General features: G+C 39.8%; 1 protein-coding gene across 1 annotated transcript in view; it reads right to left on the bottom strand.

Moving 5' to 3' along the window:
- Positions 1–13285: 13285 nt before the first annotated feature.
- OTC (ornithine transcarbamylase) overlaps positions 13286–19631 on the bottom strand; it is a 67698-nt gene continuing 61352 nt past the window's right edge. The window contains exon 10 of the mRNA XM_045860524.1: positions 13286–13759. Coding sequence (XP_045716480.1) covers positions 13700–13759 — 60 coding nt within the window. The 3' untranslated portion in view covers positions 13286–13699. The remainder of the gene's footprint in view (positions 13760–19631) is intronic.

Below are 19631 nucleotides of genomic sequence, written 5' to 3'. Positions count from 1 at the left end.
TTTTTTCCATTTTGGATCCACCCATGGTGATGTCAGATGTTGACCCTGTCTGACCTTATGCAGACTGCTCTGAGACTGCCAGTGATCTGCTGTCTATAGTTGTCTCTTTCAGTTGTTAATTAGTTACTCAGTGAGGCCTAAGCCCCATAGGGCAGGGCAGAATTCCTCTTGGAGTCAGGGCTATTGTTTCCCCTCAGGCTACCGCTGTTCAAAGTGTTACAGAATGGATACATGACAGGAACAAGATACTGTTACCCAGTGGAGTCCTCCCTATCCTGGAGTCTCTCTGTACTAGGTTTGCCTTGGCTGCCACCCTTAGTAATTATGCCTCTCAATGTTGGAGTTTGGTGTAAAGGAAAGGAACTATTTATTCAAAAGTTTTACAGGTTTGGAGTGATGGCAGAATGTCACCGTTAAATACTCCGAGTCCCTAAAACATCCACAAACACACAAAATCCTTCCTTCCCACCTTTACCCAGTCAGGCCAGCCAGGGGTTCCGTATCTTAAGAAAAAAAAAATAGAAGTTTGTATCTCAACAAGCCCAGTTCTTCCCAGCAATTCGTGCTCAGTGGGCAGGCCTCCCATGGTTCCCAGCACCATCAGCTGTGTCACCATGATCTCCAGTTCTTAATGCAAAACCACGGGGCACCTTCTCATGGCTCCTTTCACCCCTTTCACCCCTGTGCTTCCTGCAACATTCTCCTGCATTCTTCCAATCTGCTCAGAGAGTGTTATGCATGGCTGCTACATCTTGCTTTCTTGCTTCTTAAGCTGTGTGGTTAGGGGATCCCCTTCTCCACCCCCCAAACTGTGTGGTTCCCCCCTGCATGGATGCCATGCCTGGTTTTAAATCCCGGGTGAATATCGCTCTGCAACCCTATTTCCAACTCCCCACACAATCAACTACAGCTCAGAATAAGCTGCCAGCATTCCCGTATTTTTCCAGCCTTTCTTGGCTTCCATAGTTAGTCCAGATGGGCATGGCCCCTTGGCATGGAGTGAACCATCTCCAAGTTCTCACCCAAAGGCTGTAACCAGGGGGAGCTACCTCCCAGTTATGTCATAGGTCAAAGTCACTCCCATCTCCCTGACTCAAAACTTGCCATGCTACTTAACATATCTGTGAAGCTAGCTGGATGTTATAGATATGTAAAATAACCATTTTTGCATATCTGGTATGAAGCTGGCCAACTGTTGATATGCAAAATAACTCTCAATGGCCCTGCTCCACATGTTCCATCCCCTAGTTCAGACTTGTGGTGTCGAGGATATCCCTGTGTTTATATTTCCTGAACATCCCAAGTTCTGCACCCTGTTACAAATCCCTTTTTACGGAGAGCCCCAGCTGTACCCTGTTACATTATGGGAGTGGTCTGCCTGCCACCATCTGGGGGATGACTCAGCACTGGGACTCAGCAGCTACTCTCTCAGCTCTCTCCCCAAAGCTTCCATCCACAGCCTCTTATCAGGTGTCTCCAGCCCACTCGGCCCCTGCCTTTTCTGGAGCCCAGGGTAAGTGGCTACAAATGAAAATTGGAGCATTGGCCCTTTAAATGGCTCTTTGTGTCTCCAGCCATCTGTCTCTGGCAGAGAGCAACCCTGCTGCTTTTCATTACTGGTTGTTATCTGTGTACTTTTTGGACTCTGGTGCTCTGGGCTGAGAATCCTAGCTTAGAGTTTAGACCCCAATCTTCTTAAGGGGATCCAACTGGTTGCTTAATTATCCTTCCGGCGCTGCCACTCGTGAGCACCTAGCCAGCCCTCTGCAGTCTCCACTGCACTGCTTATCAGTCAGTTAGTACTAACACTGATTCTTCTGTCTGTCCAAGGTTATGAAGTTTTGCTCTCACTATTGTTCAGTTGTTTGTTCTGGGTGATTTTGCCACAATTTAGTTGTAATTCCAAATTGGTCCTGGGACGAGGTTAGTGTGGCTTTCATTCACTCCTCTGCCATCTTGCCTCCCCCTGTTTTAGATTCTTAAATGGATCAAATTCAGTCAGATATTTGTTTCTTGGCTTTAAAGTTATGGAAATGTAATTGTCTTGGTTTGTCAATAGTTGAGTAGACTTTGAAGACCAACTCAACCAAACAAATATCTAAAAGATGGATGGATAAACCAGATAACAGTGTATTCATACACGCTAACGCTTATTTTACAATACATTCCACTTATAGCTATCTTTTCAGAAAACCCCTAGTAGATACATCCTATAAAAGCCTTCCCATTTTATTGCATTTGCAATAAAAACCAAAATTCTTGCCTTAAGTTCAAAGGCTTACATTGCCTAACCCCTGTTAAACTTTCCAGGCTTGTGTGTGTTCCTCTCTTTCTTGCTTACTACACTCTAGCTATATTCATCTTTCTCCAGTTCCTTTAAGAAAACCAAGCCCTTTATCACCTTAGGGCCAACCTGTACACTATTTCCTCTAACTGAAATATTCTTTTTTTCCCATTTTTATGGAAAAAATGGGAAAAATTTTCCACTTAATTATATGGAGATCAGAAATTAAACACCTTAATTTCTCTTACTGACCATAGTTGAAGAAATGTTATCTTTACAATATTCAATGAGAAGACTTGAGGGCAGGTAATCTTAGCATTAGTACTTTGAGAATTAATGCAAAGTGTCATGATGGTTGTAAAAGCCTCAGAAGATAACAAACAGAAGTTAGAGAACATTTACATTTTATTGACCACATTAAAAGGAATGGTTGGTCAATGGCCAGTAGGACATAAGTTTTTAAAGATAAAGATATATGCTCTTTTCCTTGTTAACAGAATAAGATCTTCAGTGAAATGTTTTATGACAAGGCTTGTAAATACAAAATGTCTAGTGTAACGTCTCATAAAATATGTTTATTACAGCAAGTTGTAGTTGCTCACTTAAATGGTAAAATATTTTTATAAGTAAGAACTGGAATGTACTCCTTTAAGCAGTAAATGTACTTAACAGCCCTATGGTTCAACATATAGCTATAAAAGAATTGGCATCACCTCAGACATACCTGAGATACAAATCCAATGAAAAACTTGGGCCTTCCAATTATTCTCATAAGTCAGGACTCAGTTTTAAGGTCACCTCTGAAAGGCTTTCTCTGACTACTGTATTTAAAGCAGCACTACTCAAATTTTGGAAAATCACATGGTAAAACTACAAAGACCCAGGATATCCCCACTTCGATAAGCCAGGGCCTCTACATTATTTATTAGTTCTCCAGGTGATTCTGATAGTCACCTAAATTTGAGAACAACTGACCCAAATGTCTACCTTTTCTTCCATCCCTTTATTTTTTATTAGAATGTCATATCTGTTTCCCTCACAGCTCTTATTACATGTGGTTGTCTGTCTCCCCTACTAGACTATGAGCACCATGCAGACAGAAATCATGTTTTCCCTGACCATTACTATATCTCCTAGTGCCCAACACAGTATCTCGCACGAAGTGGGGCCTCCAAACAATAGATGACTTGGTATGTACAGGAGATTTCAGTATAGATTTTATCTATACTTAGTACAGCCAACACTTGCTTTATAGAAGTGTCATAAACTGTTTTATTTCCCACCAGAATCTTTTGGGGGAATGCTATAAATATTGAAGTTAAAATTAAAGTAGAGTCAACTATACTAGTTTAATTAGGAATGGGTGTTCCAGAGTTTTTCCCCTTTGGCCTCGTTGGATCCCTAGAGGTAGTACAGGACCTTGTTGGTTAAGTTGATTCAAAAGGGTTGGCACAAAAAGGTTGGTAGGTAGTACTGCTGACACCTTAGCACTAAGGCAGTAGAAGCAAGTCATTTTATTCTTCACTATCACATATAGGCAAATTGTATTTAATTTTTTATTTTTTAAATATATTTTATTGATTATGCTATTACAGTTGTCCCGTTTCCCTCCTTTTATTCCCCTATTTCCTGTACACGCCCTCTGACCTGCATTCCCCCCTTTAGTTCATGTGCATGGGTTGTACATATAAGTTCCTTGGCTTCTATATTTCCTATACTATTCTTAACCTCCCCCTGTCTATTTTGTACCTACCATTTGTCCTTCTTATTCTCTGTACCTTTTCCCTCGATATCCCCCTCCCACTCACCCACTGATAACCCTCCATGGGATCTCCATTTCTGTGATTCTGTTCCTGTTCTAGGTGTTTGCTTAGTTTGTTTTTGTTTTTTGTTTTAGTTTTAGGTTTGGTTGTTAACAGTTGTGAGTTTGTTGTCATTTTACCATTCATATTTTTTATCTTCTTCTCTTTCTTAGGTAAGTCCCTTTAACATTTCATATAATAATGGCTTGGTGATGATGAACTCCTTTAACTTGACCTTATCTGAGAAGCACTTTATTTGCCCTTCCATTCTAAATGATAGCTTTGTTAGATAGAGTAATCTTGGATGTAGGTCCATACCTTTCATGACTTTGAATACATCCTTCCAGCCCCTTCTTGCCAGCAAGGTTTCTTTTGAGAAATCAGCTGATAGTCTTATGGGAACTCCTTTGTAGGTAACTCTCTCCTTTTCTTTTGCTGCTTTTAAGATTCTCTCCTTATTTTTAATCTTAGCCAATGTAATTATGATGTGCCTTGTACGTGCTTCCTTGGGTCCAATTTCTTTGGGACTCTCTGAGCTTCCTGGACTTCCTGAAAGTCTATTTCCTTTGCCAGATTGGGGAAGTTCTCCTTCATTATTTGTTCAGATAACTTTTCCACTTGTTTCTCTTCCTCTTCTTCTTCTGGCACCCTTCTGATTCACATACTGGAACATTAAAAGTTGTCCTGGAGGTTCCTCAGCCTCTTCTCATTTTTTTTGAATTCTTATTTCTTCATTCTATTCTAGTTGAATATTTCTTTCTTCTTTCTGGTCCAAACTGTTGATTTGAGCCCCAGTTGCCTTCCCGTCACTGTTGGCTCCCTGTACATTTTCCTTTATTTCACTTTTCATAGCCTTTATTTTTTTCTTCTATTTTGCAATCATACTCAAACAGTTCTGTGAACTTGCTGATTACCAGTAGGCTTTTTTTATTATTTATTTTTTAATTGTTGTTCAAGTACAGTTTTCGGTCTTTTACTCACATCCCAGCCCACCCCCACCCAGTGCTCCCCACCTCCTTCCCATTCCCACCTTCCTCTAGTTTTTGTCCATGCGTCCTTTATACTTGTTCCTGTAAACCCTTCCCCTTTTTCCCCTGAAATTCCCTCCCCTCTCCCCTCTGGTCACTGTCAGCCTGTTCTCTATTTCAGTGTCTTTGATTATATTTTGCTTGTTTGTTTGTTTTGTTGTTTAGGTTCCTGTTAACGGTGAGATCATATGGTATTTGTCTTCCACCACCTGGCTTATTTCACTCAGCATATTGCTTTCCAGTTCCATCCATGCTGTTGCAAAGGGTAGGAGATCCTTCTTTCTTTCTTTCTGTTGCAGAGAATTCCATTGTGTAAATGTACCATAGTTTTTTGATCCATTCATTTACTGATGGGCACCTAGGTTGCTTCTAGAACTTGGCTATTGTAAATTGTGCTGCTATGAACATTGGGGTGCATAAGTTCTTTTGGACTGGTGTTTCAGGGTTCTTAGGATATAATCCTAGCAATGGAATTGCTGGGTCAAAAGGCAGATCCATTTTTAGTTTTCTGAGAAAATTCTTACTGTTTTCCATAGTGGTTGTACCAGTCTGCAATCCCACCAACAGTGCGCTAGGGTCCCCTTTTCTCCACAACCTCTCCAATGAGTTGTTTGTTGCTTTGTTTATGATTACCAGTGTTTTGAACTGTGCATCTTATAGGTTTGCTATCTCTTCATTGCTTAGTTGTATTTTTCTGGAGCTTTGATCTGTTCTTTCATTGAGCCATTTTTTTTTTGTCTCTGCATACTTGTTATGTAGTAAGGGGTGGAGCCGTAGGTATTCACCAGGGCAGGGCAACCCAAGTTGCTGTGTTGTGACAATGTCAGTGGGAGAGGGATCTGAGAGGAAACAATGCCACTTGCTCAGCTCTCTGCCATCTTTCAATCACTTCCACAACTACCCACAAGCAAATTGGGCCCTTCTGGTGCTGATTCCTGGGTGGGTGGGTTTGTGTATATTCTAGGACTTCATGGGTCTTTCCAACGAACTCTCCTGTGAGGGTGGGAGTTTCTCCCAATGCCACAACCCTCATAGGTTTTTTCAGTCAGTGGTTTTGAGGCTTTATTTTCCCACGCTGGGACCCTGGGTTACGTGGTCTGTCTCACTTGCCAGTTGTTGCTCCCTGTTTATCTGCATGCAAATCTGGGACCACCAGCTCTGAGACTGCCTTGACGTAAGTCCTATCTGCACTGGCTGCCCATCTCCACCCCTGTTAGCGGTCTGGATGAATGTTTCTTCTTTAATTCCTTTTTTGTCAGACTTTCACACAGTTCAATTTTCTGTCAGTTCTTGTTTTTTGTTTTTAAATTTGTTGTCCTTCTTTTGGTTATGCAAGGAGGCACAGTGTGTCTACCTATGCTTCCATCTTGGCTGGAAGTCCTACAGGCAGATTTAAAAAGCTAGATTCACTTATGGATATCCTTGATGAAGCAGTAAAAGTTATTAATATTACATTTTAACCGTTGAGTACACGTTTCTTTAATATTCTGTGTGATAGCATGAGAAGTAAGCATTAAGCCTTTGTGTTGCACAAGTAAATGTGATGATTGAAAAGCACTGTGCAATTCTCTAAGTTGTTGAGCTAGCCACCTTTTGTATGGTACACAAGTTTTCATTGAAAACAACTTATATACTACGTTATTAGGAATTGGGTGTTTGGCAGACATCTTGAAAGTGAATGAAGTAAACCTGTCACTTCAGGAAAGTAACTGAAAGCTTTCAAAAGAAAATTAGAATTCTGTAGAATTTTATCTGCTTTACAATACTTAATTTTTTTTTCTAATGAGATAGGTGGTTGTGTTAGCCATTTGAGCTGCTGTAACAAAATACTGGATAGCTTGTAAACAGCAGACATTTACTTGTCACAATCTTGGAGGTTAAGAAATCCGAGATCAACCCTGGCTGGTATAGCTCTGTGAATAAGCACCAGCCTGCAAACCAAAGGGTCACCAGTCAGGGCACATGCCTGGGTTGTGGGCCAGGTCCCCAATAGGGGCACATGAAAGACAACCACACATTGATGTTTCTTTCCCTTACTTTCTCCCTCCCTTCCTCTCTCTCTAAAAATAATTAAATATTTTTTTTTTAAAAGAAGTCCAAGATCAAGGTAGTGGTAGTGTTCTGGTGAGGACTGCCTTCCTGGTTCATAGCTAGAAACTTCTCTGTGTCCTTACCTGATGGAAATGGCTAGGGAGCTCTGTGGGGTCTCTTTTATAAGGTACTAATCCCATTTATGGGGGCTCCACCCTCATGACCAAAGGCCTCACCTCTGAGTAGCATAATCTTTGGGGATTAGGATTTTTGGGGACATATGAATGTTGGGGGAGCACAAACATTCAGATCATAGCAGTGGTGATATTGACAAATATGATTTTTAAAAAGATTTTATTTATTTATTTTAAGAGAGAGGGAAGAGAGGGAGGAAAACATCAATGTGCAAGAGAAACATCAATCTGTGACCTCTCAAACACCCCCAATGGGGGACCTGGCCCACAACCTGGGCATGTGTCCCAACCAGGAATCATCCAGCAACCCTTTGCTCGTGGAACAACACCCACTCCACTAAGCATGCCAGTCTGGGCACAAATGTGATTTTTATAAATTTTATATAATGTAAATCATTTGGAATATCTGCATAATTCAGTGTACTAACATTTTCCAAATAACCAATATGGAATCACACGTGGGTAAATGATCTACTCAAAGTGCAAGGTAGACATTACGTTTAACTTTGTAGAAAAGTTCAGAGATGAGGTTTCAGATTTCACGTTGCAACTAATGTTTAAGGAGCTATCACTTGTGGAGTTTCAGTGTAACATCAAAGAATATCCATGATTATTTGAAAAGGCTATTAAAATAGATCTCCGTTTTCAAATACTTATCTGTGTGAGGCTTGATATTCTTCCTATACTTCAAATCACCACAGTGCTTCAGATGGAATGCAGAAGTAGATATGAGAATTCAGCTGTCTTCCATCAAGGCAGATATCAAAGATGTGCTAAAATATTAAACAATGTCTGCCCTGCATTTGTTAACTTTATTTGTTTTGGGAAAATATACTTATTTTTCATAAAAATATATTATTTATGTTGAACCATAATGGGTTCACTATTGTCATTTTAGAATTAACCAGTAGGTAAATATTCCTAAAATTTCTCAGTTTTAATTTCTAATGTGGTAAATACTGACAAATATATCCTACAGAAACAAAGGCTCTCTGAGATCTTCATAATTTATGGGTGTGTAAAGAGGTTCTGAGACCAAAATGTTTGAGAAGTGCTGCCTTAAGAACAGTTTCAAAACTTCTTCCTTTGAGCAGTTCTAGCTTCAAACAAAGAAGGATGAACCATGACAAGTTTTTTTCCTAATCCCTTTCCCCTTTTACCTGCTGGACCCCAAGTCCAACAATTGCCACATGCCTTTGATTTATTTCATATAAATGTACACTCCTGGCATGCTTTGTCAAGCAAAGAATGTAGTCACCTTCATTAGACTTTCAGACTTGCTGGTTTCCAGGATGGGGTTTGGCAAAGAGCCAGGTTGCTCACCTGGGTAGCACATTTACAAACCAGCTCACAGAAAGAGATGCCCTCGCTGAAGTATCAGCTTCTGGGTTCTGCCAACTTCAGAAGACAAGCTATGATGGACATTATAATTTCTATTTTGCAAATAAGAAAGACAGGGTTAGATAGCTGTTATGTAGGAGAGGAGGGATGAAATCTAGACCACAGTGGCTCCAAAGACAGATTAATACTTCAGAGGATCTGGGTTGTGTCAGTAGCTTTATGATGGTAATTTATGGATGTGGGTATGAAAACATGTCAAATAAGTCTTTAGAATTGTCTCAGGACAATGATTTGCAAAGTGTGGTCCCTGGACCTGTAGCATCAACATCCCCTGGAAATTGTTAGAAACACAGATTCTCAGGCTCCAATACAGAACTACTGAGCAAGAAGCTTTGGGGGAAGCCAGGAAGCCAACACAAAGAGCAGATCAACTAAACAGCTGCTAGGGTTGACAAATTGAAAGGTACTAAAGTATCACAGAAATAAAACAAAGAATATTATGTCAGTTAACTTGGATCTACTCTTTCTGGGGAAAGCAAGCTGGTCTCATTCCATGCGGCTACTAAATTCCTTGTTATAAATTGAATATGTGACAGGAAAATAATATTTGTTTTGTATAATGTTCTGCTTCCTTTTAAGAAAGGCTGATCCTGATAACCAGAAAAGTTTTTTGCTTGCTAAGCACAAGGTTTTCACCATTTATCACCATTTGGCCTTTTACTTCCCTATTCTACCCTTGATGCCTAAAGGATAAATAGTATAGTACAGACCTCTAAAAAATCTTTTTATGGATCATCTTAGATCAAATCCCCTTAAGAGCCTGAGGTGGGGATTCTTATGCAAATAATTTATTGAAGAAGTACTCAGGAGAAGGGGAGCAAGGGAAGCAGGTTAGCAGTGGGGAAAGCTAAGGATGTGGTCTCTAACAGATATTAAATTTAGCCTGATCCCATGGGGAGCTCTGGTGCATGAATTTAACCACAAAGTTGGTCTAGAAGGAAGAGAGCCAAGTTCTGGTACACCTTTCTATCATTCCTTGACTGTGGACTTACAGTGGTGAGATAAAGGTGAGAGTCTCTTGGGCTAAGTGGTTCCTGATGGCTGAGGGTAGCTCTTTACAAAAAGAAGTGGCTGTGAGCCATTAGTGGCTAACTGTGGCAGCCACTGGGAGGATGGGTGAACCCAGGTAAAAGGGATGGGGTACCAACAGCATCTACTACATGGATTTCTTTTTGTATCTCTGTTCATATCCCTGGATATCTGTACCCATCCCTGCTTCAGATATGAACTTTCCTATGTCCCTTGGCCTCACAGAACCATAGTCCTAAATGAGGCAATTTCCTATTCCTTCACTCAGCCTATGACATAAATCAAATCATGTTGCTACATTTGTAAGATCCCAGATAGTTTGCAGAGGGGTGTTGAATAAGTGCATTATCCCTCCGTATAGAATACATTTCTATCTTAGAAACATATTGTTGTTATTTCCTATTTTCTTTTTTTGTAAAATGAAAGGGTGGTCTGGATTTTTTCTAAATCTTCTGGTTTAAAAATTCATTTGCGTAAGTCAGTAAGTAGTGCCTGCATTTCCTCTGGAAGTGAGTTAAACAAAACCATTGATTGCAAACTGAGGCTGGCTGACCCTGCCTGGTGGTTCAATTTGTTAAGAGCATTGTCCTGTACAACAAAAGGTTGCAGGTTCAATTCCTGGTCAAGGAACATACCTAGGCTGCAGTTTCAATCCCTGGTCAGGGCATATACAGGAGGCAACCAAGTGGTCTCTCTCTCTCTCTCTCCCATCCCTACCCCTTCTTTTCTCTGTAAAGTCAACTAAAAAACATCCTCAGGTGAGGATTAACAACAAAAAGAAACTGAGTCTGGTGTCATCAGTATAAGTCAGACACTATTAAAACTGTAAAAAGATTTAGTCCATATCAGGGAATTCACTTCCATATAATCTGACCAAGATTCTTTTATCAATAATCAATATTAAATTTTCTGGACAATTATTAGTGATGAATTTATTTTAAATACTAAAGAATTACAGAGTTGATCTCAAATCCCTGCTTTAATGATCTGTGTCATGTATTTTTCACATAAAGATGGACAGACACTCTTAATTTCCATTATGGAGTCTTAATGAAACTGTGGCAGAAACTGAAGCAAGACACTAAGACCATCACTGAAGTTTCCCTATGTGTCTCATTTTAACCAAATAAAAGGTGACATTAAAAAAATTGTGATGAAAATTGTTAATAGTAGGGCCAACCCTAGCAGATACTGGCCCTTTGTATGACTTAAAACAAAGCACCTATTGAAATTTGTTCTGAAAATTGTTCCCTCTGGGTGGACAACTTACAAAAAAGTCATTCCTTCCTCCTGGCTGTAAGGACTGTAACAGGGTACAAGACTTGGTAACTGAAGTACAGACCAGGTTTCAACCTTTACTCATACTTTTCACCTGAGACCTTTGCCCATAGTACAGCTTGCATGTCAATGTGTAGTATTCCTGTTTGTGGGTGTCTGATTGTTGTGACTTGACTTTTTTAATTCCTTGATATGACCTTTCATATTTGTCAAAAGACATCAATCCTACAAAATTGCTGAGTGGTACCATATCTCAAGACATGCCTCAACCATCTCCACAATCTAAACATTGATGACAGCCTCCAAGACAAAAAGCACTCCTCCCCCCCAAAAAAAGAATGTATTATGGATACGCTCTCCATAAGTATTTGTCAGTCGTTTTTATCACATGAGAAGACTTGTCTTGGAACTTTTGCATTGGACCAAGGGGCCCCTGCCATTTTAACTGAGGTTCTAGTGTTGCTTGCATATGAGGTCTAACGTGGCATTGCCATGCTAATCCGTGCAGATCTTTCTGCCTGGGGATCTTAAAGTCAAACCATCCATTAGCACAATATCCATTAGAAATATCTGACATTGAATTATTTTACTAAAGTTCTTGGGAACTTATCACTGAAACAAAAAAACAAACAAACAAACACACAAGGGATGGTTCTTCCCTGACATTGAAATCATTGCAGTGTGTTTTTACTTCCATTGTTACAATGGGGAAAGCCGGGAAGCAAGGAACTCTTTTGCTAGTTATGGTAATAAAATAGATAGGATCTATTGTGTACACCAGAAACCCAAGCGTCATTGCTGAAATTTTTGTTAATCTTTGTTGTTGCAGTAGTTACACAGGAAAGAGAATGAGGGAGGGAAGGGTATAAAGAAAGAGGAAATTAAAAAATAGTTTGGAAGAAATTAAGCCTACTTTTTCCCTCGTTTTCTTTATTCCTGATAATATAAATAATGTCTTCCTAAGATAAAAAATTAAGCATTTTCTACAGATTTGGGTTGAGAAAGATATTGAATTTCATATACATGAAAAAGAAAGCTATAGGACTTTTTGAGGTAAAGTGACTATATGTTAGCAAGAAAATGATTATAAGTTTTTTCTTATTGAGGGATGAAGATTATACTTCCACTTGGTTCAAAGAATAACTTGTAAAAACATCAGCTCATTACCATGGGGGACCATTTAGAATGTAGAAGGATACTCAGGATTATGTCCTTTACATGTAGGCACTTTGAGGGAGAGTCTTGACAGTCCACATGACACCTTCTGGTTAAATCATTCCTATACCCTCTGCTGAAGGAAGATAGTCCATAAACTCCATTCTTTCTTTCTTAAGTGCTCCTTATAAATTACCACAGACACAAAAATCACCTTTGATATTTACTAGAAAAAATGATTTCCCCTATAACATTATAAGCCTTTTTTCCCTACAAAATGTTTTATTGCAAATCTAATTTGTCAGTTATCTCTTACTCATTTGTCATAGATATCTGCTGAAAAATATCAGCCAACAAGCCTGAAAACATTCTTCTAATGGGGGAGGTAGAATGTAAAAGTAATTACTTTTTTGTTCTCTGTAAAAGACATTATTTTTTTCCTCTGTAAAATGTATTATTTTTAAGTTCCAATTATGTTATTTAAATTTTAACTAAAAGTTTTCTAACTATATCATAATAATTCAACATTTCAAGTTTTAGTCACCCACAAGAGACTCTAGCTTTAATTACATTATAATAACCCAGTAGTGCAAATTTTATCATCTTGAAGAAAACCTGGAGGGGTATTGGGCTACAATATGGCAAGTAGTAGATTTATGAAAATATCTAGTGTGTGGTATAAGTAGATGCATGATAAACACAAACATGAAAAAAATTGAAGTGCTCCTGCTGAAGAATTTGAACCTATGAAAATGTCACTCTAACAGATCTTACATTGCTAGCTAGGTATCCATGGTTTTACCACTGTTTACAAATGTTTCCTTAGTGTTGTAACATTAAATATTCAGTACAGAAAAGAGATATGTGCTCTAGAAGGACCCTCCTTCCCACAAATGATTGGAAAAAACTCCAGAGTTTTGGCAGAATTATAACTGTTTTCTAAGAACTTCATCATTTGCCTCCATAAGCAAATGTCTATCTACTTCATTTGCCTGAAAATTGCAATATGTCAGCAAGATGGCTCATTCGGCTTCTTTGTTAGTACTGGGGAATATGAACGCAGCCCACAGATATACTAGCAGCTGACCTGTTTGGTAAATGTTTATTTACAGATTTGTTTGGGTGATAATTTATTCAGGTAAAAAGCATAGATTACATTTAATGGCTTACACATTACATATTATGAATGTAGTATTTTATGTTTAGTTGAGGTAAATATATATATATATATATATATATAATTATTAATATGATGACAAAATGTAACCCAGAAATCATAAATTAGTTAAAATCAAGTCAAGGCATGTATTACAGTGCATCAACACTTAAATTAAGGAGTTTAGGAAAGTTTTAGAAGAGCAAAGCAATATCATATTGTTCACCTATACCATGAATCAGAATTTCCTTATTTCTCTTAGATTCTTTTCTCCTTTCCCCATAAACTGACTCATTCTGCTACAGAAGAACATTGTTTCTCTCTCAGCAAGTATCACAGCATTAAAACTTTGGCTTCTGGAGCTGAGGTGAATAATCTGTCAACAGGGACACCATGACAGCCTAGGATGACACAAGAAAGGAAGAGAAAGAAGAAATGGTATTAGCAAGAGTCTGCTTAAGGACCTAAGGAAGAGGAAGTGGGTTGCAGCTTTGAAGGCCTTTGGTAAAATATGTTTTTCTGAGGAAATGATAAGGGGCCATTTCAATCTAATATTTATTTTTACCTAGATAAAGGAAGATTGGGAGGAATCAGACTGACACAAATATATGCACAAACACTATACTTACTTAGGCCTCATTCCAGGACTAGCTGAAATGATATATCATAGTGGTAACCATGATTACATTTTCCAGTCATAAGTGAAACCTAGGTATTGGCTGGTTTTAGAGAAATATTATTCCTCCCATCCTCATGTTTATACTGTGGTTTAGTCATTTGTAAGCTAAATTAGATGTAGAATAATATAAGTAAATCATCTGGGATAACAAATAATGTCTATTTGAATCTGATTCCTCATGAGAAAATATTTATAGCTAAGAGTACAACTTCCCATTAGGCTGTCAGCCACAAATAGTAATTTCCACTTTCACTTTCCCCAACTTCCACTATAATGGTAATAGTATTAATATCAAACAGTGATGACAAATGTTTATTGAGTGTTATGTGCCAGACTAAGTGCCTTATCATGTGTTAGTGAGTTAAGAAATATTTGCCAAGCTCTATGCTAGGTGCTGTGGTGAACTAGAGAGGAATATTTATGCATTATCTCATTTAATGCAACAACCATCTATGGTAGCTTCTATTATCATTTATAGAGGAACTCTGTCCTGGTAATAACAGATAATACAGAACTGGGTTGGGACCTAGATTTTTCTGACTCCACTCTTGAGAGGTAGTTTCATTACCTTTTGGGTACTTGCTTTCCTTTCCACCATTCTCCATATATGTCCCTAGCCTATATCAGAAATGCAGGTCTTAAATTTTAGAGGTGTTCATTGAGCATATTTATTGAGTAGTTATCACATTCTGGGCCCTGTGCTGAGTGCTTTCTATGCACTCTAACATTTAATATCCTTTCCTACCATGTGAGATGATAAAGGACATAAATACAGATGAGGAAACTGAGGCATAGGTATTTTCCTGAGTGGTGGTAGTAAGGGATGACTCTGTACCTGCCTGTCCCTAGACCTTGACTACTTTGCTCAAATGATTCATCTCATTTAATCCTTGCAATCTTATGAAGTCGTTTCTATTTTTATCCCCATTTTTATATGAATAAACTGGGCTTTGAGAAATTACAGTATTTGATCAAGATTACAAAGAGAGCCAGGATTTTAACCTGATTTCCAAAGCCTATGTTCTAGAACAGGTAACCCAACCCATATTGTCTTCAGGCTACAAAAATGTATTGAGCGTATATTCAGGGTATATGTTGGGCACCATTCTAGGTGTAACAAAGAACATTACAGCCAAAAGCAATGCTTTGATGCATTTTTCATTACACGGAGTGGGGGAGTGTGGGCAACAAACAAAATATCACATAGTGATAAATGTCATTAGAAAATAAAATAAAAAATGGTATAAAGGATCCTGGGAAATCATTTAAGAATAGTTGGCCAGGGAAGACCTTATTAAAGGAATGACATTGAAGTTAAGATCTGAATGACAAGAAGAAAGTAGAAAGGCCAAACTCTGGGATAAAAACATTTTAAGCTTTTGTTGGGAACCGCCCTGACTGGTATTAGAAGCTGAGACCCCCGCCTAGGCTAGGCTAAGGGAACGCCCTTGGAACCGTGAGCCGGCAAGGAGAAAAAAGCTTATCTCCCTGGCAGTAATGCTGTTTCTGCTGCTGAACCCCAAAAAAGCTTGGTCGGTTAGCCAAAGACGGGTAAGATTCCCCACGGGGGAACAACCCAAGCCAGGCACGATCACTTTTGGGAGGCCCCCCAAAAAGAAGGACTTGGGGGGCTGCAGCAAAAGGGGGGTGATGGACCCTCACTCCTCGGCTTTGACAAAGTCTGAGTTCTCAGCGTCCGGAAGAAAATCTCCTTATCTCTCGGTGGCTTTAGTTCCCACGCTCCACCTAAGCCTGAAACAATGACGGGGAAGTACAGCTCGGTACTGGGAAGTGCGGATTTCCCGGGGTGATCAGGCCTAAGAAAGAACATGTAAATTACTGTGAAACCTTCTTTGTCCAAGAATGCTCTTAGTTGAATGAGGAGGGTCTTAGGAGGAAGCTAGTTTGTTCCTCAGCCTTACAGCTCTTTGACCCCCCAACTCAATAGACCGGCAGAGTTCTTTGTTTTATATATTCCTTACTTCCCCTAATGAGTATTGTACGTTACCTGAGTTATTATGCAAAATGAGCCTAATAAAAGCAGGTATGGACGGTAAATCAGCGCGCTCCCCACTAGGGGGGGTGGCCATTCTGTCCCTACTTCCCCACAGAAACTGGTTTGTCTCTGTGCATGTGTGTTTTTTCTCGCGTATTGTCGAGCCATCCACAGTGTGCCGTGGTCACTGCTGGCCGGTGACCCACGCGCAACAGCTGGCGCCCAAACGTGGGGCAGCGATTCGGGACCACAGAGGTGGGACCCCGTTCGAGACCACTTGGAACCAGCGGCTACGAGCCGTCGCTGTGGACAACGCATCAACTTCGGGTGGATTTGCGCGCTAACAGCCCAGGTAAGGGCCAACGACCCCGAACTCTTTCTCGGGCATGTGTTGGGATGCGTTGAATTTTCAGGGAAGTAGGTCTTTCTTTTCTAGGTCGTTTCTCTCTTCGCGACCGCCTATAATTGGGTAAATAGTAATTTAATTCTCAAGTTTGGGAAAAAACAAACGATTTGCCTTGAAAAAAGTAATCAGGTGATTTATTTTGGCCAATTAAAAGTAAATAAAAGTAAGCTTTTTCTTTAAAAAAAAAGAAGGGAGGTAAACATAGGTTGTAACTTATCTAAAGGGCAGAAATCTTTTCTGCGTATATTACAACAAGTTCTTAAAGAAGCAAAGTATAAGGAAGTATAAGAAAGTATAACAAAGTATAAGAAAGAAAAGCATTTGGTGCAGCTTTTGCAATCTATAAGAAAATGTTGTCCTTCATTTCCTGATAGAGGGACGTTAGACATTGATGTTTTGGAAAAAGTGGGTGAAAGGTTGAAATCTTTGCAAAACAGTGGTATATCTATTGGTGCACACACCTTTGTAACCTGGAGGCTTGTCAGGGATTCTCTCGAGTTCATTTGGGCAAAGAAAACAGAGCTAGATGATGATGAATCTGATTCTGACAGTGAAACGGTGTGCAAATTGAGTGAGCAGATCACGGAGGCCCCACCTTCACCCCCACAGAGAAGGATGGATTTTACTCTGTATCTGCTGTGAAAAAAAAAAATTGAGGATTCCAGGGAAGGTTGAAACTTCACACTCTAGGAATGTAAATGGGGAAACTGTAAAGATAAATGGAAAAGTAAAAGTTTTAGGAAAGAAGTTATGTGATGTTAGTTAATAATTGAAGGTATAAGGCATGGAAATGCAATCCTGGTGAATATCAGAAGGGGTATGAAAGACAGATTAGAAGGTTTGTGAATGTTGCAGAAAATCTGTGGAAGTAAACGTTTTAAGAAAGAATTATGTGGTGTGTGTTAGTAATTGAAGGTATAAGACATGGAGATGCAATCTTGGTGGATATCAGAAAGTGTATGAAAAAGAATAGAGAGTTTGTGAATGTTGCAGAAGGTCTGTGGAAGTGAAAGTTTTAAGAAGCCTGGTAGATAGCAGAAGGAAAAGGATTTTCCTTCACACTTTATATTTTTCTCCCTACCTGATCCCTCCAGAATTTGGCATTCTAAAGGAGTAAGTAATGACATAAGGTTTCTTTGCATAAATCTAACAAGACCAGTCGTTAATAGTGGTTATGATTTAATTGTGTCTTCCTACTCTTTCCAAATCTGTTATCTCCAGAATATGACCAGAAAATGAATGAATCCAAATGGCATTATAGCATTTAACAATGCACTGCTCTCCTTATGAGTCCGACAGTTTGTTAACACCTGGTTGCACTTATGGTTTAATCAATGCTACTTTAGAATTAGTCCAACAGGCTCAGATAGATCAGGAGATCCTGACCCGCCTTTCTGCAGTTGAATCAGCACTGGACTGGATTGGCGAACGCCAGGACGCTCTCGTGATTCGTCAACACCTAACCTGTGACCCTGGTTTCTCCAGACTGTGTGTCACACCGCTACAGTGGAATTCCAGCCAACATAATTGGACTGATATACAACATCGCTTGAGGGGAGCTTTCTCCACTAACTTAAAAGGACAAATTGATAAATTGCAGTTGGAGTTACATCATCAGCTGCAGGACATTCAACGTTTAACCAAACAGGACATTTTTTCGAGCCCTTAATGAAAATATTAATTGGCTGAATCCTAAAACATGGTTTGATGGAATTAATTTGAGAATTTGGGTTTTTGGAGCTGCTGGTTGTTTACTGATTGTGATATTGATTTGTGTACTTCGGTGTATTTGCAAATTGTTTTCCCAGGGTCGTGTCAGAGACCAGCAGGTAGCCACCTTTATGGAACCCTTAGCAGTCCTAACTGAAAACAAGGGAGAAGGTATGAGAAACCACTCTGGCAGGCGTAAAATTAAAACTCAACACCCACGTAAGAAAGTAGGTGATGAGTCGGTGCGCAGAACTGCACCTGTTAAGAAATCCTCTTGTAAAAAGTCAGGCTTGCATTATGCTCAAACTGCCTTGTAATTTGCCTTTCCTGATATCTATGTAATTTCTCTCAAAGATTGAAATGTAATCAGACCTATTACTTTTGTTTTTCCCTTAATATGTTTTCTTGCACTGAATTTAGAAATTTAGGTATTCACCACCCATAGAATTTAGTTTCTGCTTTATATTTCTATTATTGCCTTATGATGTATGTAGATGTTGCTTTTCTTCTGATTTGCATTCGAAAACAGCAAAAGTAGGTTTCACAGGCTTAACGACCACAATTGATTTTAAAAAAACTAGAAAAGGGGGATATGTTGGGAACTGCCCTGACTGGTATTAGAAGCTGAGACCCCCGCCTAGGCTAGGCTAAGGGAACGCCCTTGGAACCGTGAGCCGGCAAGGAGAAAAAAGCTTATCTCCCTGGCAGTAATGCTGTTTCTGCTGCTGAACCCCAAAAAAAGCTTGGTCGGTTAGCCAAAGACGGGTAAGATTCCCCACGGGGAACAACCCAAGCCAGGCACGATCACTTTTGGGAGGCCCCCCAAAAGAAGGACTTGGGGGGCTGCAGCAAAAGGGGGGTGATGGACCCTCACTCCTCGGCTTTGACAAAGTCTGAGTTCTCAGCGTCCGGAAGAAAATCTCCTTATCTCTCGGTGGCTTTAGTTCCCGCGCTCCACCTAAGCCTGAAACAATGACGGGGAAGTACAGCTCGGTACTGGGAAGTGCGGATTTCCCGGGGGTGATCAGGCCTAAGAAAGAACATGTAAATTACTGTGAAACCTTCTTTGTCCAAGAATGCTCTTAGTTGAATGAGGAGGGTCTTAGGAGGAAGCTAGTTTGTTCCTCAGCCTTACAGCTCTTTGACCCCCCAACTCAATAGACCGGCAGAGTTCTTTGTTTTATATATTCCTTACTTCCCCTAATGAGTATTGTACGTTACCTGAGTTATTATGCAAAATGAGCCTAATAAAAGCAGGTATGGACGGTAAATCAGCGCGCTCCCCACTAGGGGGGGTGGCCATTCTGTCCCTACTTCCCCACAGAAACTGGTTTGTCTCTGTGCATGTGTGTTTTTTCTCGCGTATTGTCGAGCCATCCACAGTGTGCCGTGGTCACTGCTAGCCGGTGACCCACGCGCAACAAGCTTTTTTATAGGTTCCTGGGACCACGTTTAAGGCTTGGTTTTGTTCTTAATTGCCAT

Source organism: Phyllostomus hastatus, unplaced genomic scaffold (assembly GCF_019186645.2).
Source record: "Phyllostomus hastatus isolate PE091 unplaced genomic scaffold, TTU_PhHast_1.1 phas_scaffold_200, whole genome shotgun sequence".
NCBI classification, from domain to species: domain Eukaryota; kingdom Metazoa; phylum Chordata; class Mammalia; order Chiroptera; family Phyllostomidae; genus Phyllostomus; species Phyllostomus hastatus.
The sequence above is the reverse complement of the archived record's forward strand: the minus strand, read 5'-3'. Positions and strand labels throughout refer to the sequence as shown.